Genomic DNA, 21983 nt, shown 5'->3' with positions numbered 1-21983 from the left:
ACGAACCCGTGTCCCCTGCATTGGCAGGCGGACTCTCAACCACTGCGCCACCAGGGAAGCCCCCACTTGACTTTTTTGAAGGGTGATCTTGCATGGCAGGCAGAGCTCCAGGGGTTCTGTTGCAAGGTCAGAGGGAAATGCCCTGTGGAGCTGGGATGGTTTGGGGTCCTGGCAGCCAGAAGGGCCTAGGCCACTGGCGAGGCCAGCAGGGAAGGGGCGACGAGCTGAAGCTGGCAGGGCGGGCACCATGCCAGGGTAGAGGTGGCTCTGCCTGTTGTGGGAGCGCTGGAGGGACCGGCCTGGCTGGGGGAAGAAGGAGCAGCTTTGGTGGGCCAGGGGCCAGCCGAAGGCCTGAATGTGGGTCTGAGGAGTAGGGGTCGGGGGCTGAGAACTATGTCCTAGAGACACTGGGGTCAGGTTGTGGCCATGGACGGGCTTCCCACGTATCCCAGGGAGACTGGGAAGAATTTTGGAGTTTGAGCCTTAAATTTTGTAGTTTGGGCCCAGCTATAGGGGGTGCCCTACTGCAAGCATCTGAGAACTGGGCAGAGCCTTAGGTACCTGAGGTACCCCCACCCCGGCCCCCCACAAATTAGCCACAATAGCCCAGCAAGGTCCCTTCCAACTTCTAGGACCAGGAGGCAGCAAGACAGCTGAACCCATTTCTCAGATGGAAAAACTGAGGCTCCCTCCTCCCCACTTCCTGGAAAGAGATCAGCCTTCAGGACTGTCACCTGTTACCCAGCAGGGCCCTGGGCCTGATCTATCATGAGGCTGCCCCTTATTGCCCCTCAGGGAGGGGTGCCTGTCCCCACAGTTGGGGCCATCCCAGTGGTTCACACCGAGGGCTCTGCAATCACACAGGCCTGTATGTGAACCCTGGCTCCTGACTAGTGGCCGTGGGCAAGTCACTCCACCTCTCTGAGCCTGGGCTGGCTTGTCTGTAAACAGGTATGATGAAACCTGCTCGGCCAGCCTGGCAGGTTGTTGTAAAGATGAAATGAGCTGTGGTCATTATCATTACTCATGGCATTTAGAGGCTCACAGCGCCCCGGATGGCCTTACCCGGTGCCCTGATTTGACAGATGTGGGCAGCAGCCCTTGGAGAAGGGAGGTGGCCGTCCAAGAGCCCCACGGCCGGTGGGGATTAGAGCCCACGTCTTCAGGCGCACCTCCCACCCCATCACTGCTGCCCATCTGCAGAGGTGCCCCGAGGGCCACACGCTGTAAGCTTGGGGTCCCAGGGGTCAGGCTGCAGAGCCCTGTACGGAGGCCGGTGGGTCAGGCCTTGGTCCCAGCACCACCTCCCTTTACCAGCACAGCCATGAACTACGTGGGGCAGCTGGCAGAGACTGTGTTTGGGAAGGGGCTGTACCGGGGCCTGAACCCGGCCACGCTGAGCGGGGGCATCGATGTGCTGGTGGTGAGGCAGGCGGACGGCTCCTTCCGGTGCTCGCCCTTCCACGTGCGCTTCGGCAAGCTGGGCGTCCTGTGCTCGCGGGAGAAGGTGGTGAGTGATGGCAGTAGAGGGACCTCTGCAGGGCGCACTCAGGAAGCCGGGATAGTCACTACAGTCCCAGGACACGAACCAAACCTCCCTGGGGCAGGGATGTGTCCTCTGGACAGGCTTCCCTTCTTTTGTATTTTCTTGGAAGGTTTTGGGTTGGTTTGGGGGTTTTGGTCCAGGAGGGCCCTTATTTTCCCCTGGAAGCAGCACAGCGGGGCAGCCTTCTGTACTGGGGCCATCAGACCTGGCTCCAGCTTCCTGAGACCTTACCTGTGTATTCCTGGTAAGTCACCTCACCTGAACAAATTGATACACTCTCATTACCTGGTGATTAAATAAGAGGTGGTAACACTGTCCCAGGGCGAGGCATGGGGCTGATACTCAAAAATTACCTCCTCACTCTTAGGAAACCGGCACCGTCTTCATGGGGCTCAGGTGAACGTGACAGATTTTTGTTAGCACTGAGTTCTGGTTCTGGTTTGGTGCGCCCAAACCCTCTTCACACTGGGGTGACTGTGAATCTTCCAGAATCCTAATGGGAGAGTGTAACCTTGAGGGAGACAGTATAGCTAAGTGGTTAAGAGCTTGCGTTGTGGATTCAGACCTTCTGGGTTCATAGTAATTCCCAGAGAATTACTTAACCCCTCTGAGCCTCAGTTGCCTCATCTATAAAGTGGGGATAATGATGGGAGGTACTGCCAGGGGTTGCTGTGAAGATTAAATAAGATGGTCTATGTAACACACTGGACGAAGTGCCCAGGAAAGTGTCATTCTTACTGTTGTTCATGTTACCCACAAATGTTCGGGCACTCTTCTGCGGGTTGGGGACACACAGGGACAAGATTGGATCGTGTTCTTGTTCTTATGGGCTGTGGGAGAGAGAGGAACACAGAAACCAAGGCATAAACAAGAATACTGAGATGGTGAGCAGAGACCCTCAGAGTGGGGAGCAGGGGGCTCCTCGAGGTCTGGGGGGAGAGAGTTCCAGAAAGTGCAGTGCTCTGGGGCAGCAGGGAGCCTGTGTCTCCAGGACCAGCTGGGAGTCCAGAGGACTGAAGCATGGGAGTAAGATCCGACGGTGGGGAGCCCCATCCCACCACGCCCCATTACAGGTAGACATCGAGATCAATGGGGAGCCAGTGGACTTGCACATGAAGCTGGGGGACAGCGGGGAGGCCTTCTTCATCCAGGAGCTGGAGAGCGATGTGGTAAGTGCCTCTGGGCCTGCCTGGCCCTGTCTCTTCACTAGTGTTCCCTCCAGGCGGGGCCTGGGGATTTGTCACCGTCCCCACTGTGGGGAGGACCCCATCGGCGAGGGTCTGAGGCAGGGGTGTCAGGACGTGCTGGTGGACCCTGGGGAGGGATGGGGGCAGGAAGGGCTGGCGCTTTTGGGGGGAAGTTTTCTCAGAAGAGGACACTTGAGCTGGGCCCCTGAAAGGGGAAAAGGAGGCCCTCCCTGGGCAGCTTGGAGAGGAGGAGGGTGCCGAGCAATGGCCGGGACTGGAAAGCATAAGATGGCTTGTTGTAGATCTGGTGCCGGCTCAGGGCAGCTGGAACATGGAAGTGTGGGAGCAGGGGAGGACCAGAGGGGTGTTTGCAGGAGGGAGGCAGGGCCCAGCAGAAGCCAGTAGAGGTGCTTAAAGTTTTGACAAACTTAATAATTGAGCCCCTACTCTACTGTAGGCCAGAAACAGCAGTAGACCTGGATGAGGGGTGACCCCTGCCAAAAAAGAAGGTTCCCAGACTAACCTGGGAGACAGACATGTAAACAACAGATGAAAGAACTATTTGGTTATTGCAGCGAAGGGGGCTGGAACTGAGGCTGAAAAAAGTCAGGGCAAGCTTCCTGGAGGAGGCGACACCTGGCTGAGTCTTAAAAGGGGAAGTAGGTGTCTGCTGTGGTAGATGTGGGCAGGGGAGATGAGAGGCTGATGCCCAGGTTTCTGTCTGGACTGTGTGGTTGCCGTGGGCTGCCAGAGGTGTAGGCACCCCTGGGATTGGGGCCGCTTTATCTCTGTTAGGGAACATTGAGGCCAGCAACAGTTACAAGGCCATGCTACCACTGGCTCTGTCCAGCCTCCAGGCCTGTTTTCCTGCCCCCTGCCCCCAAGCTGCAGACCCCTCAGCCCTGCCCCCGATCTGCTCCACAGGAAGACATGCCTCCCCACCTGTGCACATCACCCATCCCTTGGGGGGGCCTGTCTGGGTTCCCTTCGGACTCCCACCTGGGCACAGCCAGAGAGCCTGAGGCCAGCATCGCGGGCACAGCCTCCACGGGGTGGAAGAAGAAGCGTCGCAGGAGGAAACCCAGGCGGAAGGAGGACGCGGTGGCAGCCGATTCTAGTTCGGAGGAGCTGGAGGCAGGCACTGGGAGTGAGCTATCCCTGCTGGAAAAGCCGAGGCCGGAGCCCCCGGGGTATGTAGGGGGTTGAGGGTGTAGGAATGCCACTTGGGGTTCAAGCACAGTGTCCTCTGCTGATGCTGTGTGACCCTGGGCTAGGTCCTTGACCTCTCTGGCCTTTAGTTGCTTTGCTTCATCAAGCCCCTGATGTCCAGGCTTCCATGCCCTGCCCAGGTTGCCTGTCCTATCACTGACCATTTATTTCCCTGTGGTCCCGCAGCAGTGTCCAGCCAGAAGGAGAGGCCTCACCGCAGCCGAAAGACATCTACCCCTACTCCGATGGGGAGCGGCCCCCCCAGGCCAGGTGAGAGTCCAGGTGGGCTACAGGCAGAGACTCAAAGCCAAGGTCTCAGAGGGCTCTCCATTTACATTTTTCTGATGAATAACGACATAGAACATATTTATTGTGTTTACCAGCCATTTGTGTGTCTTTTCAGTAAAGTGTTGACATTCAAGTCTTTTGCCCATTTTTTTTTGTTGTGGTAGAACACACATAACATAAAATTTACCCTTTGAAAGGGCATAATTCAGTGGCATTTAGTATGTTCACAATGTCATACAACCATCACCCCTTATCCAATTCCACAACTTTTTCGTCACCCTTAGTGGAAACCCTACACCCGTTGAGAAGTCACAGCCTTGCCATTGTTTCGTTTTGCTTTGGTTTTTCTACTGGATTGCCTTCTTATTGTTGATTTATAGGAGTTCCTTATACATTCTGGATCCAACACAGGCATAAATACGTGTTGCAGAAAAAATTTTCCCAGGCCAAGGAGGGCGGCAGGGGGTGGCAGGCTGGCCTGGGGGCCTCTGAGTTCTTGCTTCCTGCAGCCTCTCAACGGGTGGGTTAACATCCCCCAAGAGTGACTCGGAGCTGGAGCTGCGGACCCCCGAACCCATCCCCCTGAGAGCTGAGTCCCACATGCAGTGGGCCTGGGGGAGGCTGCCTAAGGTTAGTTCCCCTGTGTCAACCCTCCATCCTTACCTTTCAGCAGCTCCGTGGCCCCTGCGGGTCAGGACTGGAGTGACTTGAGACTTGGGCCACCTCCCTGAGGCCTTTTGGGGTGTGGGAGGCAGGCCCTGCACCGCCCCGTCTTCCCGCATTTGTTTGATCGAAGGTGGGCAACGCTGAGTGGCCCGCGTCCTCAGTGGTCCCTGATGGCAGCTCCAAGACAGCCTCTCCACCTCAGGGGGCGCCCAGCACCCCCTCTGCCTCTGTGGTTGGCGTGGACCCTTCGGGAATTCCAATCCTGCAAACAGGGCCTGGCACCCACCTTCTTCACCCTGACACGGAGGTGCCTGCTCTGGTGGGTCCCCCTCTCCAGCCCCCTGAGAGAGAGGAAACCAAGACTCAGAGTTCCGGGGATGTGGGCCTCCCTCCTCCCTCTGAGTCGTGGAGCTGGGCTGCTTTGGAGGCCCCCGCTTGCACAGGGCAGCCGGAGGGGATCTCCAGGAGGAAAGGTGAGTGATAGCTGGACCCCTCCCACTGCTGCCCTGGCCTCACGTTATCCCCTGGGTGGACTCTGGAATTTCAAGCATGTTTGAGCACCTCCTGTGTTCCGAGCACTGTTTCTGGCCCCGGCCCTCATGGGACTCACAGTCCAGAGGGGTAGACAGATGACAGACGCATAACAGGAGGAGCATGATGTTGGGGCGGCGGGACGCAGGACAGAATCATTGGTTGGGACGGGGGCTATTTAAATCATGTGGCCAGTGATGGCCTCTCTGCGCGGGTGATGCCTGAGCTGAGACGTGGGCCATAAAGATCCAGCCGAGTGAGGACCAGGGGAAGAGAATTCTAGGCAGAGAGAACATCAAGGCCATGAGGAGGGAGAGAGGTTTCATGTCTAGGAACTGAGGCAGCTGGTGTGTCCTGAGCGAGGCCAGGGAGAGGGTTGGGAGGGGAAGCTGGCACCTGGGCTATCCAGATGGGTAGTTACTGGCTATATGTGGCTATTTTAAATTAAATTTAAATTAATTAAAATTAAATAACACTTGCAGGACTTCCCTGGCGGTCCAGTGGTTAAGACTCCGTACCTCCACTGCAAGGGGTGCGGTGTGATCCCTTGCTGGGGAACTAAGATCCCATATGCCACACGGCATGGCGAAAAGAAAAAAAAGAATTAAATAACACTTAAAATTCTATTTTTCCATCACACCACATTTTAAGTATGCCCAGTAGCCTTCTGTGGCCAGCAGCTACCCTACTGGACAGTGCAGACATAGGACTTTTCTAGCATTGCAGAAAGTTCTACTGGACAGTGCCACCTTAAGGCATTCAAAGGTAGGGGGACGCACACTGATCACAACACTAGTCCTCACGGGTTAGGTCTACATATGTCCCCTCCTCTGCTCTCAGGCTCCCTGAAGAGAAGCCAGCACCTGGGCCCCAGTGAAATCTACCTGGATGACTTGCCCTCCCTGGATTCTGAGAATGCAGCCCTTTACTTCCCCCAGAGGTGCCTGGGTTCTGGACGCCAGGGTGTCCTGGGATTGGGGCCTGTGGGGCCAGGAGTCGGCTATCAGGGGCCTGGGAGGGCTCCAGCCCCTCCTCCCAGCCTCCTTGTATTCATGTCACTATTGGCCCCTTTGTCCCCAGCGACTGTGGGCTGGGGGCCAGGAAGTGGAGTGAAGCCGGAAGCCAAAAGTCTCTGGGGGACTGCAACCCAGAGCCCACTCGGGACACAGCGGACACAGTAGTGCTGTCCCTCTCGGGGGGGCTGGCTGACAGCGGAGACATCTCTGTGGGTATGCTCAACTGTGGCCCCCCACCCCTCCAAGGACTGTCACTGAGCCCAGGGGACGGGAGAAGAGAGGGAAGACCCCGGGGTGGGGGGGTAGCAGAGGTGTGCACGACTCTGGGGTTTGTGGAGCCCACCCTGGGCCAGCAAGCCCTGGGCATCTCCAAGACCCCGTGAAGCAAATGCTAAGTCATGCTAGGCTGTGACTTATCCTGTGAATCCAGGATGGCAAGTGCCTGGGGTGGGACCATCAGGTGCCAGAACCCCAGGTAGCAAGGAGCCCTGCTAGGTCGAAGACCCAAGTTGCAGGAGGCCTGAGCAGCAGAGGCGGGGCAGCCGGGAGGGGCGGGGGCAACGGGTCACGTGGGATGTGCTGGCCTCACCCCTCGCTCTCTGTCTCTGTGCCCAGAGAAGTTCAACCAGCACATCGTCTCCTACCAGGACCTCGCCCAAAACCCCGGCCTCCTGGACGACCCGAACCTGGTGGTGAAGATCAACGAGAAGTGGGTATCGGGACTGGGCCGCTGGATCGCCCCGCCCTCCACGGCCCTAACACCCTATCTGTCTCTCCAGGCATTATAACTGGGCTGTAGCTGCCTCCATGATCCTCTCCCTGCAAGCTTTCCAGAAAAACTTGCCCAAGGTAATGGTTATAGCACCCCTGGGCCTCCTGGGGGACGTGGCCATAGCCTTGGGGTCGGGGGCCCTTGGCAAGGAAGTGGAGGGTGGGCAGAGATGGGCTTGGGGCTGCAGGACCCACTCTGAGAGAAGAGACCCAGGTCCTCTGAAGCCTTGCCCCAGGCTGTGTGGACGAAGCACCCCCCGCTTCCCTGGTTTCCTGACATGGCTGAATCCATTTGGATTGGATTTAGACTTGACTTCAAAGGAATTCAGGACAAACCAGAGGCGACAGGGACATGCCTTCAACAGGAGGTTTTGGGATCTGCGAGACAGTCTCGGGAGATGGAGGTCCTCTGAGACCCTCTCCAGGCTGGGCTGCAGGGGATTGCTTTATCAGCACACAGTCGTTGAGTACCTACTGTGTGCCGGGCCCAGACTGGGGACAGTCGTGCCCTCACAGGAAGACAGTTAATCAAAGACTCAGCCAAATGAATATAAAATTCAACTGGGAAGGAGAGGTCTGGGGGTTTGCTGAGCAAGCGCCCACCGGGTAGAGGTCTGAAGGATGAGTAGGCAAGGGGTGGGGAACAGCATGTGCAGGTGCTCAGAGGTGGGAAGGACCAGCCTCTATAGTCCCTCCCAGAACCTCTATCCTGTGCAGGGCTGGCCTGCACCTGCCCCTTCTGCCCCTCTGGGAGCCACCCAGTGCCCACCCTGGTCTGGCCCATCATTACTGGCTTGGCTTGCCCAAAGAACATCGCTCACCTGATGTTGACAGCTGGTGCCTCCCTTTGGTGAAGCTCAGCTCTATCCTCTGGCTGGTTCTGGGTTGGAGCAAGGACCCAGAGCTTGTGGGAAGAGAGAGGGTCCCCCCATGCTTGGCTTTCCTCACCTTACCCAGAGAGACCCACCACCTAGGGGAAAACTCTCCCAGCCTGTTCCCAGCCCCAGTGGACACCCTGGCTGTTTTCCTCGACTTGGGTTCTCCATTCTGTGTTTGCAGGAAGCTGATATGTCTCCTAGGTGGGCCTGGGCCCTCCCTGGATTTATCTAGCACAAATCTAATCAGAATTTTTCGCAGGGTCATGTTGTCCCCACCAGACAATGACGGTAACAAGCAGAGAGGGAGGCTGTTCGCGGGATAGATCACTGACCTTAGGAATTGCCCATGTTGGTCTTGGAGGTTGAGGGTGGTACTGACTAGACTGTCCCTGCCACCAGTTGGTGGCATCATGCAGGGAGACCCAGATCTTGAGAGTCTCCCAAAGCGCTGCCTTTAGCTACTGGAATAGGGAGACTGAGCCACAAGGTCTGGAGGCCAGGCCAAGGCTGGTCTAGAGCTGGGGGCGGGGGGGGTCAGGGCTGGGGTGGAGTGGAGGCGGGCAGAGGTGGCCCTTGTTCTCCCATGCTCATCTCCTTGAACCAGTGCTCAGAATCCCAAGATGGGGGTGAGGATGCTTCTTTAGCCTCCAGATGTTGGTAGCACCTTGCTGTAGGGTCAGCCCCAGACTCTGGGCCCATGGGGGCCCCAAGGGCAACGTAAGGTGGGATTTTGTGGTACAGGAAAAAATGCCATGGCCTTCATCTGCCTGCAGAGCACCGTGGACAAGCTGGAGAAGGAAAAGATGCCCCGGAAGGGAGGGCGGTGGTGGTTTTCCTGGCGATGCAGGGACTTTCCGGCCAAGGAGGTGGGTGGTCATGTCCACAGGGCGGGGCCGGCACAGGCAGGAGGCGGGGTTCACTAGATGGATATTCTCCCCACAGTGCAGAGTCCGGAGGGAGAAAACCGCAGCGCGGCAGCAGCAGCTGGGGTGAGCTGGATCTCCTGCCTGGGGCTCTGCAGCTGGAGCTCAGCCTGGGAAAGATCACTGTGGGAGCGGCAGTGGAGCCAGAACCCCTCCCCTGCCGTGGCATGTCTTTGTCCCTCTGCAATCACTTCTACACCTCTTCTTTCTCCTGGGACATGTCCCCATGTCACAGATGGGAAAGCCTAGATACACCAAAGTTCTCGCAGCCGGGAAGTGGCAGGGCTGGAATGGGTACCCAGACTCCCGGCCCAGACAAAGGGCTACCATACGAAGGCGGAGAAGGGCTTCCTCTCTCCACCAGGGGCCAGCTGGCCCCAGCTGACCTTGCTTCCTTTTTTCATGTCTGAAGTGACCCAGGATGTCCAAGGCTGGGTGGGGGGTGATCAAGGACGGGCTGACTGCCTCCCACAGCAGGTGGGATTGGCCACGATGCAATTCTAGATTTTTCTGGTGCACATCCCCAAAGCAGGTACCAGCATCCTAGCTGTGGAGAGCGGCCTGGGTCCTGGGCGCCCCGGGTCTCTGCTCCAGCTCTGCAGTCACCGTTCTGGGTGTAGACTACTAGCCTGGTTCCTGATGTCTGCTGCCACCCCCAAAATGGGTGGCACCTAAAGGGAGGGGTCCTTAGAGGGGCAGAGACCAGCAGCAGGCTCCTTGCGGCCTGGGTGAGGGGTGGGCATCTACAGGAGTGAAGGCCTTGGCTGGGGGAAGTGGCTCAAGCGCCGGGCGGCCCGCAGGGAGAAGACGGAAGCCCCGAGCAGTGAGGACGATGCCCCCGACAGCCCCATCCTTCTGGAGGCCCCCTCCCCACCCCTCTCGCCTCCAGCCCACACTCCTACCTACAAGAAGTCCCTCCGCCTCTCCTCCAATCAGATTGTAAGTGTGTGCAGGTGTGGGAGTGGCGGGCCTGAGAGGACGGTGTTCCCGAGGCCCTCAGGGCCCAGCTGAGGAACGGCTGGTGTTCCGCAAAGCCCCGAATCCATCCCTGTGGCAGCCGCCTGCCGGCCTCTGCTTGCGTCATCCGGGGACAGCTTTCTGTGCCGCTTCTTCACGTGCCAGCCCATTCTCTGTTGGATGTTCTCGCTAGAAAAGCCCCCTCTTATGGCATCTTAATATACCTACCTGCGGTGGGCTGGCTGGCTCTGGGCCTGCCTTTGGGAGCTACAGGAACCAAACGGCCCATGACAGCCTCTCCGATTCTGGCAACCCCAGGCCCCCAACTCACACCTCGGAGTAACTGTGGCTCCTGTCATGTCTTCTTCCTGAGTGGAACTCTGTGGTCAGAGAGGTGCCCAGGAGAGTCTGGCGCACCTGGTACAGAGTGGCTGCCCTGTGTGGTTCCCTGGGGCTCACACCCAACTCGGGGTCAGCCAGGTCGCAGGCTGTGGCTAAGAACTGCCCTGATCCTTATCTGTGGACCAAGGACAGGGCTAGGTCTCTCTTTGGCGGGGATGTCCCAGGTACCCTAGCCCCAGGCAGGAGGCTGCCTGTGAAGATCCCCACAGGGGCCCCTCTGCCCAGAGCAGTGCTGGCCCCAAGGCTGACCTGAGAAACCTGGACGGGGTCATGGGCCAGGCTTGGTCCGGGAGCGTCATCTCAAAGCTCCTGTGCCTGGAGCTCTGCAGGCCCCACCAGCACCCCTCACCTCCTCCTTGAGCCACCTTCTGCCTACATGGCTGTCTCTGCTGAGCTCAGGAAGGTTCTTGAGTTGGGAGGAACAGGAGAAAGAGAGGCCCATGGAGATGGAAGGCCACAGTTCTGGGGGGGTTGGCGGTGGGCGGACAGCCTCCAGCTGCGGCAGCTCACAGTTCCCCCCTTGCCTGGCCTCAGCGGCGCCTGAACCTGCAAGAAGGTGCCAACGAGGTGGTCTTCAGCGTGACCACCCAGTACCAGGGCACCTGCCGCTGTAGGGCCACCATCTACCTGTGGAAATGGGACGACAGGGTGATCATCTCAGACATTGATGGTACCATCACCAAGTGAGACCCGGTCGGCTGTGGAGGGGGAGAGGGAGGGCCTGGGGACTCGCCTCCCTCTGTGCTGGGGGAGGGGGGACAGGGAGAGAGGCCCTCCCCTCCCGATGGGCCATCCTGGGATGGGGGCGGGGCCACACCCACAGAGCAGGAGGGCCACGTGAGGCTGCCTTGGCGTGACCATCACTCTGGGTCTAGGTCGGATGTCCTGGGCCACATTCTACCCCAGCTGGGGAAAGACTGGACACATCAGGGCATCACTAGTCTCTACCACAAAATCCACCTGTGAGTGCCTGGACTGGGCTGGGGTGGGACCCCAGGGAGGGAGGAATGGCCTGGCCTCAGCCCCGGGAAGCCAGGCTTGGGGACCCACAGGGAAGGAGACCAGGGCAGGTCCCTGGAGTGCTGAGACCTACTGGTCCTCAGTTCTCCTGTGAAAGACTCGTCTCTTGGGGCTGCGGTCGGGCTCTGAGTCTAGCTGCTGGCCTTCCTGCCGTAGGCAAAGCCTACAGACTTGCCCAAGTCCTCACCTGTCCTGGTCCACCTGGGCCTCAGGACTCTGTGCACGCTTCTTCTCCCTCTCAGCCCTGGCTCAGCTCTTAAGTCCCCTCCTTGCAGAGGCTCCAGGGTTGGGCTGAGCTGGCCGAAGCCCAGAAGGCGAGATGGGGATGGCTGGTCTCTTGACGGCTCTGCGCTACCCCTTTGTCCCGCCCCCAGAAATGGGTACAAGTTCCTGTACTGCTCGGCACGGGCCATCGGCATGGCTGACCTCACCAAGGGGTACCTGCAGTGGGTGAGCGAGCGGGGCTGTGGCCTCCCTGAGGGCCCCATCCTGCTGTCTCCCAGCAGCCTCTTCTCTGCCCTGCACAGGTAACCGCCCCGCACAGGTAACCTCCCCATGGGACGTGAGCCCACAGCCCAGCAGGGGGTTGCACAGGCCCACTGCCAGCCCTGCACAGCCCAGGCTGGGCCAGCATCAGACCTCGCTCAGATGTCCACTGGGTCAGACCCTGTCACCAGCACTGTCACCTCACCCTGCCATCCTCTGGTCGCTAACCCCTTCCCTGCCCATGGCCCCGACTGCCGCAGGGAGGTGATTGAGAAGAAGCCAGAGGTGTTCAAGATTGCCTGCCTGAGTGACATCCAGCAGCTCTTTCTGCCCCAGAAACAGCCCTTCTATGCCGCCTTTGGGAACAGGCCCAATGTGAGTGTCCCCTCCACGGCGGGGGCGGGGGGCCTGAGCCACCTTCTCCACACCTCCCAGCCCACCGACCCCTCCTTGTCTCCTGTAGGATGTCACTGCCTACCGGCAGGTCGGCCTGCCTACATCCCGCATCTTCACAGTCAACCCCCGAGGAGAGCTCAGCCAGGAGTTCATGAAGAATCACAAGTCCACGTGAGGCCAAACCCTGCCACGTGCCTCCCCAGCCCCGCCTCTCCCTGGGACCCAGTGCCACCCCGCCCCCGCCGGGGACCCCTCCCCGGCCCAGGGCTCCCGGGAAGGACCCCTCCACCTGCCGTGGTGGGGCTGAAGCCCGGCAGCGGCTGAGCCTCACTCCAGCGCCTCCTGCCCGTAGGTACGAACGGCTCGGTGAGGTGGCCGAACTCTTCTTCCCACCTGTGGCCCGTGGCCCCAGCACAGACTTGGCCAGCCCTGAATACAGCAACTTCTGCTACTGGCGGGAGCCACTGGCCCCTGTGGACCTCGACACCTTGGCCTGAACGAGCCCTGGCTGCTCCCCAGGACTGTGTGTCCCAGGGCATGGGGGTTGGAAGTTGGATGCTGCAGGGCCAACCCACTGAAGGGGAGGAGGGGGCTGCGGGCTAGTTGTGGCCTCTCCTGTCCCCTGCCTTTGCCAGCTGAGCCGTGCTACAGGCCTCAGCATGGCCCTGCCCTGTAGCCATTAAGTGACTGGGTCCTTGCAGCATTCTCCATACCCTTGATATCTGTCCCTGTCACCCTGGGACCCTGCCTCAACTCCTGATAGGACAGAGACAAGAAGGAAGCCCCTATGAGGTTTGAGACCTGTAAGCCCAGGAAAGGGTTCGTGGCAGCCAACAATCAGGGAAGAAATATTCCCCCGACCCACTTTGGGGAGCCTGGACCATACCCTCTGAAGCTAGACCCTACATAGCCCTGGCCCCTTCCCATAGCTCTGGAGCCAGACATCACTGCTCTCCCACGCTGGTGCCCTGATTATCTCAGCACATCCCAACCCCAGATACTCTAGGGCCCCCCCAACATCTGGGAAGGGGGGATCCCAGGGCAGTGCCAGGGCTGAGGGGGTGTGGCTCCCACTTGGCCTAGTACATACCCAGCTGCCATCCCTGCCCCTCCTCACACCCCTGCTGAGGACACAGCCCCAAACCCTGCCAGGGCAGGTGCCTGGCCTCCCCCAGCCTTTGCCAGTCATTTCACTGCCCGCACAGCTGCTGAGTGAGCTTCTGCCCAAGGAGCAGGGCTGACACCCCACTGCAGCCTTCCCGCCTACTGCCTTTGGGGAAGAAAATTCCTTTAGACAGGCTAAAAGCTTTAATCCAGGCCTGCCCTCCCCCAACGGCACCAAAGTGGGGGGCAGAACACCAAATGTCAGGAACCCAGAAGGTGGGGCTGCAGGGACCTGCAAAACACCATGGAAGGGCCCGAGCTGCTGTGGGGAAACTGAGGCTGGGAACCTCAGCAGGGATGGGCCTCTGGGGCGTACGCAGGCCAGACGAACGCTTGTGTCCTCATGTTTTCATACCTGAATTTCTCACCACCTTGTGAACATCCGGGCAGGGCTGGGGTTTTCCAAGGATGTTGGAAACTAGGCCTGGAGCCCTTTTCCTCCAGCTGTGGCCTCCTGCGCAGGGTCTGGCCTCATTCAGGCCATGATGTGCATGAGGGCCACCCTTTGGAGAGAGGCCCTAACCTGGGGTGGAGGGAGATTCTCCTCCAAGTGGGAAGGAGAGGATCACGTGGGGACCAGAGTACCCCAAAAACATCTTTGGGGAGGGGAACGAAAAGGATAAATTACAGTGGGAGGCGTCTCCAAACAGATCACTTGGACCCCATCCTTTCCTCCGGGAATCCGCGGCTGCCTAAGCCCTCACCTTGGGAGAGAATCAAAAGGAATAAAGAGAACTCTCCACTGAGTCCTTGTGTTTCCGTTCTGTCCTGAAGGACCCGCAGGGTGGTGGAAACCTCTGGTCCTTAGTTCAGGAACAGCATCCTTGAAGCTGCCAGGTGGGAGGACAGTGCCAGTGGGCACGACCTTCCTGAAGAAACCAAGCCCAGGTGGCTGAGAAGCCTCTAAGGGCTTGGAGCTGCTGTCCACAGGCGAAGGGAGATGCGGAGAGACTGCTGTCCGAGAACGGACCTGAAGGTCTGCGCAGATGCTAACTGGTGTGTCTGCAGAAGAGCGATTTGCAGACCGTGGGTGGTGCAGTCTCTTGGGGCCACCCCGGCCTTCAGGCATGACGTCCTGGCCTTGACCGCAGTCCTGAATTGCCCAGTTGGTGCCTGGGCAGTCAGGTGGAGCCGGACCCACACTGTTCCTTCAAGGCCCTCTGAAATGGCATCCGCGCTGGCCAGGGGAGGCTGGGAGGCACTGCTAGGCAAGGCTGGGCTCTGGGGGAGGGTCCCCAGGGTTGGCGGGATCTGGGGGTTGGCCTGTCCAGCCCACCTAGTCGGCCTGCCCTGCCCGGACCTGCTCGGCCAGCTGGGCCCGGCAGTCCAGCAGGTCATCCCGGAGGCGGGCAATGTCCTTTGCGTGCTGGGCCAGCGTGCGGTTCAGCTGGTCCACGTGGTCCCACAGGCCCTCCCTGGGCCCAAGGGACTCAGCCGCCAAGCTGTCCAGGCCCGCAGCCAGCAGGCCCAGCCTCCCACAGGTACCTTCCACTTGCGCCACCCTCTGGTCAAAGTGACCCACCGCAAGCTGCAGTTCCTGGGCCGTGTCCTGGCAGCGGCTCAGCCTGCCAGCCACACTGGCCACGCCGGCCTTGAGTTGTTCCAGCTGCCCCCGCAGGCTCAGGACCTGCCTGTGTCCGGCCCGAAGCCACGAGCCTTGGCTGCTGACCTGCTCCTGGATGGCGTGGACCTCAGCCTCCACCTTGCGTTCCCGCTCATCCAGGGATGTGTTGGCGGCCAAGAGGGCATCAGAATACTGGCTGACAGAGTCACTGAGGCCCGTGAGCGACTTGCTCACAGAGTTCAGATTGACCTTGAGCAGGGTGATCTCGCCTTGGAGGGAGTTGCCCGCTGCTTCTGCCAGCTGCCCCTGGACCTCAGCCACGGTGCCATTGAGCTTCTGGAGCAGGGCCGCATGGCTGGCCACCTGGCGTAGGAGGGCCTCGCTCCGGCTCTGCCAGGCCTTCACTTCGGCCACGAGATTGTCCAGGATGGCTAGGGTGGTCCTAGGGGTACACGAGGCCTCCAGTGAAACCAGCCGTTGTTCCAGCACCGCCAGCTCCGTCTGCACGAGCGGGCGAGCCGATCTGCCTGCAGGAGCGCTATCGTGGCTCGGCTCCCCAGCCAGCGTCAGCAGGCGTTCCTCCAGCCTCTGCACGCGCTCTTCCAGCATGGTGTGGAAGCCACGCACACCCCAGCCCCCCTCCTGCATCCCCAGACAGCAGCCCCTGGCTCCACCCTCTGTGCTGTTGACGGTCTCCAAGCCCTCCAGCAGCCCATCCACGCCCCCCTCGAGCATGGCAGCAGAGAGCCGTGTGAGGTCATTCCCGTCGGGGGGGCTGTGGCCCCTTTGGGCCTCGGTCACTGCCTGCAGCTTCCTCTCGAGGCTGTCTACGCGGGTACTGATCAAGGCCAGCTGGCCACAGCAGCTGCCCCTGCCAGCCACGCCCAAGCCCTGCAGCCGGGTACCCAGCTGTGAGAGCTCCCGGCGCAGGGCCAGCTCCCGGCCATCCAGGCTCTGGTGCAGCCTCCGGCTGGCCGCCTGGCCCTCCTCAAACTGCTGCCGCACCTCCTGCACCTGTAGGTCGCACGCATTCTGGACACCCTGCAGCTTCTGCTCGACGCCATCCAGCAGGTTCCCCCAGAGTCGGTGCAGCCGTCGGTCCACATACTCGTCCAGCAGTGCCAGGGAGGTGAGCGGAGATGGGGGGCTCTCCCGCAGCCGCTGCAGGTGAGCCTCATGGCCGAGGGCCAGTCCATGCACCTCGTCCAGCAGTTGCACCTTGGTCCGGAGTGTGTTGCTCACCTCTGTCACCTTGCTCAGGATCTCATCCAGAGGAGGAGTGAGTGGTCCTCCAGCTCTGTCTCTGGGGTTCACAAACCCCTCGGGGATGACCCCAAAGCCCACAGGGGCAGCAGGAGCGTTGGAGCCACCAGTCACCCTGTTGGGGTCTTCGTGGCTGGCCACCAGGCCACTGAGGGTACCATATGCTTGTGCCAGGCGCTGGACATCACCCTCCAGGCGTTCCAGCCGTTCACCAAACAGCCCTGGGCCTTTCCTTCCTGGGAAAGAGGAGGAGAGAACCCCAGGGTCATCACTGGCCTGGCTCTCTCAGCTCGTCCTGTTGCCGGGCCACCCGAGAGGTTTTCTGGTCTGAGCCAGCCTTGCTGGGTATGGTTCCCCCAGCTGTGGGAGGGGGCTCTAGGGGCTCACCCCCACGTCCAACACGAGACGCACCCTCCCCAGCCCTGATCGGGCTCAGCCAGCTTGTGTCAGTCCCCAGAAACCGATCACCTTGGCGAGGGTCTCCATGGGCAGACTCACCGTGGGGGCTGGAGGCTGCTCTGCTAGAAGGAAGGGGCCTGGGGCCTGGGCCCACCTGCCCCGAGGGAACCTGGGGCTCAGGCTCCGGCTGAGGTGGGGCGGCCGCGTGGTCCGTGAGATGCTCGGGGCAGCCTTCTCCAGCGAGGCCGGGGCAGCAACGCCAGGCGAGGTCGGTCACTGTCTTGTAGCCCACCTTGTATTTGGGTCTGAGCACTGTGCGGTACCTGGGCCAGGGGCGGGCAGAGGGCAGGGCTCTGTACCTGTGGGCTGAGGCTCCTGCCTCCTGGCAAGTGACCTTGCCCCCTGGCTGGGGTCCAGGGCCACTCCAGACACTGGCAGAAGGTCTAGATGTCTCCCAGCTTCACTACACCATCAGCATTTTTCCTTCTTCTGTGCTTAAGGTGACAGGCGGTAGGGTGGAAGCAGGCCTTGCAGAGGCTCAGAGATGCGTTAGGGGAGGGGGCAGGTAGAAGCCCTACCCCATCTTGTTTGCTTGGGGAAAGGCTAGTGGGAATTTAGCCTCAAGACTCCCAAGACCACTTGGACACCCTGTGGCTCATACTGCCATCAGAAATTCCACTCTGGCTTTGGGGGTACCTTGAAAACTTTTGACAAAACCCCAGCCCCTCCCTCTGGGTGGATGAGGGGTACAGCACTGGAGCTGGGGCAGGCAGCCCTTCACACTGCCTGGGGGCCACTCCCTACCTGGGGGCCACTTAGTTCTTTCCCCTCCTTCCTGGCCTACTCTGGGAATTCAGCTCTGGTCCTGGAAGCTGGCGGAATGGCACCTCTGATTATGAGCACAGCGGGGAAGGCCCAGGGGTGCAGGGCAGAGCTCACCACGTGTACTCTCTCCCCTGTTCAGCCGTGTACCTGTTTACCCACTGACACATGGGAATAAACAGGTCTGTTTTCAGACACATGTTTGAACGTCTCCAAGTACATCACACCTGCATGCAACACGTCCTCACAGCCCACCTGTCTGGCTGAAGCCCCAGAAGTCTGGCTTCCCTCCTCTCACCCTTGGCCTGCCTTCTCCACAGTCACCACAACCCTCCCTGGGTCTACCCAGGGATCAACCATTGCTGCTGTTGATCCTCTGCTCTCCCCTGTCCCCAGCCACCCCCCTGTGCCTCTGCTGCTTCTTCCTTGCCTTGCACTGCTTCTCCCCTGGGAGCCCTCCCCTGGGTCCCCTTGGGGGCTCCAACCAAGCCTGACCTGGCCCCCCGGCGGCCCCCTCCAAATGGCCTGTGTTGGGGCAGGGGTAGGCTCTTTGGAGTCCAAGGAGTTACAACCCTTGTGGGGCTGGCTGCTGCCCTCAGCTGAAGGCAGGCCTGGGGCTTATGCCCAGGGATCCTGAGTCGGTGGGATGGGGGTGCACTCACGTGACTGTCCCGGGGCAGTTGGTCCCCCATCCACACTGCCGGTACTCAGCCTTTATGTAGTTATCCGCTCCCTCCTGTAGGACACAGGTCACATTCCTGTGTACAATGTAGGCACAGAGGGCCCTGCAGGGGGAAATGGCATCCTTGGAATATCTGGCCTGTGCCAGGCCCACTGAGGCTTCTACTCCTCCCCTCCCCCAGCTGTGGGCCTAGGAAGGAGACCAGACTCCCATCTCTCCTCTGCCCCTTCTTCTTGTTCCTGGGATCCAGGGCCCTTGGCCTGGGGTCCTGCCCCACTGCTGGTCTCTCCAATCCCAGCCTCGCCAGTGGGCTGGTCACTGGGCTAAGTAAGTGCTGTACTGAACCAGGAGCCCAGTGCAGCTGCCTCCCTGCCTGGGGAAGAGGCCCACCCTGGATCCCCCTCAAGAGCCTTGCCACACTCCCCACCCTCCTCCAACTCCTTCACTGGCTCTCAACTCCTCATCTCGGCATTGAAGCTTCTGAGATCCCAACATACTGCCTTTGAGACCACACTTCTCATCTTTCCTCCCGACTGACCCCCACCCTGTAGTTTTCCCACTCCTGCCTTTGCTTCTGGTTCCTCCCTCTCAGATCACTTTTTGTACCACCTCCTCCAGGAAGCCTGCTCTGATGTGCCCAGGCCTACTGAGTGTCAGCCATGGGCTGGGTACACTCCTCCTACAATACCTCTCAAACTCAGCTAGAGTTCACATTCAGCTAGCACCCCAGGCAGAGGCCCTAACTCACCTGAAGCTACTAAAGACCAGAAGCTGAGCCAGGGGAGGACACAAGGGCTAGGGAGGCTACTGCCTGGCATAAGCCGACCACCTGTGGGCTGCTATTGGGCTCTGGAGCCACAACACGGGCCCAGGACCCAGGAGCCCCCACCAGCTCTGCCGCCCATCCACGTTGGGCCTCCCAAAGGGTCGCAGGGGTCCAGGCTGAGCATGGGAGGGGTCGAGCCGCCGGGTGCACGGCCTCCATCTCCCACCTGGCGGGGCAGGGGAGAGATGAGAGGCCCTGGCACGGGATGGGGGTGGCCCCGCGTGCTCCGCGTCGCGGACCGCCCGCCCTCCCTCCCTCCCTCCTCTCCCTCCACCTGGTCCACTGCGCCCGGAGTCTGCACACAGAGCAGCTGGAAAATGTTACTTCTCTGGAAAGGTTTCCGCGGGCACTGCCAGTACCCCAGCCGCCGCGCCAGGCCCCCTCGGCTTCTTTTCCTTCGCCAGCCCCGCAGGCCCCCGGACCGTGGGGCGCCCGCCCGGGCGGGGGCTCGTCCTGGGGTGCCCGGGGCCCCCGCGCGCGCCCGGGGCAGGTGGGAGCCTCGCCCGGGCCCATCCCTCCCGCTTCCCGCCCGCGGAGCGGCCCGCGCTTACTTGTGCGGCCCCGGGCGCAGCCGCGGGCGCCATCCCGTCGTGTAGAGGCTGTAGCGGGAGGCACCGGGCGGCGCGGGCCGCGCGAGGAGCGGGGTGCCCTTGGCCTGCGCCCCCGAGAGAAGCGCCGCGACGGCGCACAGCCAGACCGGCAGGCGGCGGCGACCCATCGCGGCCCCCGGGTCTCCACCTGGCCCCGCGCGGGTCCCCGCCGGGTGTGCGCCCGCCCACCCGCCGCTCGCCCGCCCGGGTCCCGCCGCCGGTCGCGGCCCCCGGAGCTCGCTGGCCCGGCCGCCTGGCGCTTCGCGGCGGCTGCGTCCCGCCGAGTGGCCGGCGCTGCTCGCGCCTGGGGCCGCCGAGGGGAGGCGGGAGGCGGGCTCTGCGCTGATTAGCATAAACTTGGGGCCGCGTCGCTCTCCTCCGCCGGCCCCCTCTCCGCCGCCGGCCCCCCGCCCCAGCTCCGAGCTGACGCCCGAGGGGCCGCCCGCGAGCGAGAGGTTAAGAAGAGAGCAGCCCCGGAGTGGCAGGGGCGCAGGCTGTCTTACCCCGGGAGGCCCCCCAAACACACCCATCACCCATCCGCCACTGTCTCCCGCGTGCACCCGGGCGAGAAGCAGAGCCAGAACCCTGGGGCCGGCCTGGACGCGGGGCCGTCTAAGAACGCCCACCCGCTGGACACACTGCTCTTAAAAACCCGTGTGCGCCCGGGAACCGCGGCCCGGGGCTCTGAAGCTGAGATGACCGTGTTTGGGGACGGGCCAGCAACACCTTCGCAGCCACTTCCTTGGAATAGGCCCCAGATCATCCCTGTTGGCTAGCTCTGCCTCCCCGCAGCGTCATTGTTCCAGGGTGCCCAGGACATCTGATAACTCTGCCTACCCCTCCCCGGACAACTTAACCCCTCTGTGCTCGAGAACCCTCCGCAATCCGTTTGGTGGCCAGGCTGTCCTTCTGGTTTCCTGGTGGAGTGCATCTTACCTCTGTCTCTCTCAGGTCTCTGGCTGCACGGAGTCCTGAACGCCTGTCACCCCTCCAGCCCCGCCAAAGGTGCTCTGCTTCTCCTTGTGCAACTAAAGCTCTTAGCAGGCTGGACTGCAGCACTGGCCCATTTTCAGCGTCTGGTCAAAGAAAACCTTTCGGTCTTTCTCACAAGGAGTTGCTGTTAAGTCAGGCTTCCTCCATATTTCCCTTGTGAAACTGACTCTTGGAACCCAAGAGTTGACCTTTACAGCCATCCTCATTCAATGTCATCTTGTTGGCTTTCTAAGCTGCAAAAAGCCTTTCGAGTCCTGCTTCTGTCCTCCAACAGACTGCCGCTTCTTCCTGGCTTGATCTTATCCACACAGATGATCACAGCCACCTGGGTCTTTCCCCAAGTAAAGACAGGTGTGCAGAAAGCACAGAACTCTGAGGCACACCTGGAGAGGCCTCTCTCCAACCGGACTTTGAGATGTGAATTCACACCCTTTGGGGAAAGCGATGCTATCAGGGGTGCTGGACTAGGGCAGGTCTGAAGCCCACATCTGCACCCCTGCCCTCTCCCAGCCGTGCTGGCTTGCGGGTCTTGGAGCAGGGGTGAGGCCGGCGCACACCTGAGCCAAGCAGGCCAATTGTTCTCTCTCCTGGGTTTTGAAATTGAAACGCAGAGGCTGAGGGCGATCCGGCTTCCAGGTGGAGACTCTATTTGTTTCCTAGGGCTGCTGTAACAAATTACTACAAATATAGTGGCTTCAAACAACAGAAATGTATTCTTCCACAATCCTAGAGGCTAGAAGTCTGAAATCAAGGTGTCAGCAGGGCCACAGGGAAGATTCCTTCCTGGTCTCTTGCAGCTTCTGGTGGTTTCTGGCATCCTTGGCACTCTTTGGCTTGTAGCTGCATCTCCCAGTGTCTGTTTCTGTCTTTACGTGGCCTTCTCTCTTGTCTCTGCATGGCCTTCTTCACAAGGCCCTCGTCTCTCTGTGTCTCTGGGTCCTCTCCTCCTACGAGGTCACCTGTCATTGAATTTAGGTCCCAGTCTAATCCAGTCTGACCTCATCTTAAGTAATTACATCTTCAGAGACCCTATTTCCAAATAAGGTCCCATTCTAAGGTTCTAGGTGGACATGAATTTTGCGGGAACGCCATTCAACCCACTACAGGGTCCCTGAGGGGTTAGTGAGAGGACAGGCCAGGGCACCCTGTAGCCATAGCTCCGCAGGAGTTATGGGGAAGCTGAGGAGGAGAGCTTGCAGGAGGAGAATGGGGCAGAGTGGAGGGGCTATGTACTCAGGGAGAAGTACGGTGAGTTGCCATTTGGTGACTGGCTTCCTCTGTCTGCCTCCATAACCCACTTCACCTGAGCCAGCTCCAGTGGGTTTCTGATCCCAGCAAATGAAGCCTAAGACAGTCTTCATCCTCCACCAAAATCCACCCAATGTGCTCCAGCCTTTAACAAAG

General features: G+C 60.4%; 2 protein-coding genes across 3 annotated transcripts; one reads left to right on the top strand and one right to left on the bottom strand.

The window, feature by feature from the left end:
* Positions 1 to 1309: 1309 nt before the first annotated feature.
* Positions 1310 to 12811, top strand: LPIN3 (lipin 3). The gene is made up of 19 exons (XM_079946498.1): positions 1310 to 1510; positions 2620 to 2715; positions 3658 to 3923; positions 4129 to 4212; positions 4740 to 4860; positions 5027 to 5369; positions 6268 to 6367; positions 6508 to 6656; positions 7059 to 7152; positions 7223 to 7292; positions 8866 to 8958; positions 9035 to 9081; positions 9816 to 9954; positions 10909 to 11057; positions 11250 to 11336; positions 11769 to 11921; positions 12141 to 12255; positions 12344 to 12447; positions 12629 to 12811. The coding sequence occupies exons 1-19, from the start codon at positions 1325 to 1327 to the stop codon at positions 12771 to 12773; spliced, it is 2541 nt and encodes an 846-aa protein (XP_079802624.1). The 5' UTR covers positions 1310 to 1324; the 3' UTR covers positions 12774 to 12811.
* A 1905-nt stretch (positions 12812 to 14716) lies between these two features.
* On the bottom strand, positions 14717 to 20095 carry EMILIN3 (elastin microfibril interfacer 3; the record flags this gene model as incomplete). Of its 2 annotated transcripts, none has more annotated exons than XM_079946496.1 (4): positions 19548 to 20095; positions 18151 to 18273; positions 16766 to 16989; positions 14717 to 16503 (listed from the first exon to the last, which is right to left on the bottom strand). In XM_079946496.1, exons 1-4 carry the CDS (start codon positions 19937 to 19939, stop codon positions 14717 to 14719), a joined length of 2526 nt encoding a protein of 841 aa, XP_079802622.1. In that variant the 5' UTR covers positions 19940 to 20095. The 2 variants fall into 2 exon arrangements, with proteins under 2 accessions (XP_079802622.1, XP_079802623.1); XM_079946497.1 differs by having other exon boundaries at positions 18151 to 18224; positions 19548 to 19706.
* Between the last annotated feature and the right edge of the window lie 1888 nt (positions 20096 to 21983).

This window comes from Stenella coeruleoalba (genome assembly GCF_951394435.1).
Source record: "Stenella coeruleoalba genome assembly, chromosome: 15".
In the NCBI taxonomy this organism is placed as follows: domain Eukaryota; kingdom Metazoa; phylum Chordata; class Mammalia; order Artiodactyla; family Delphinidae; genus Stenella; species Stenella coeruleoalba.
This window is presented reverse-complemented; position numbering and strand designations above follow the sequence as displayed.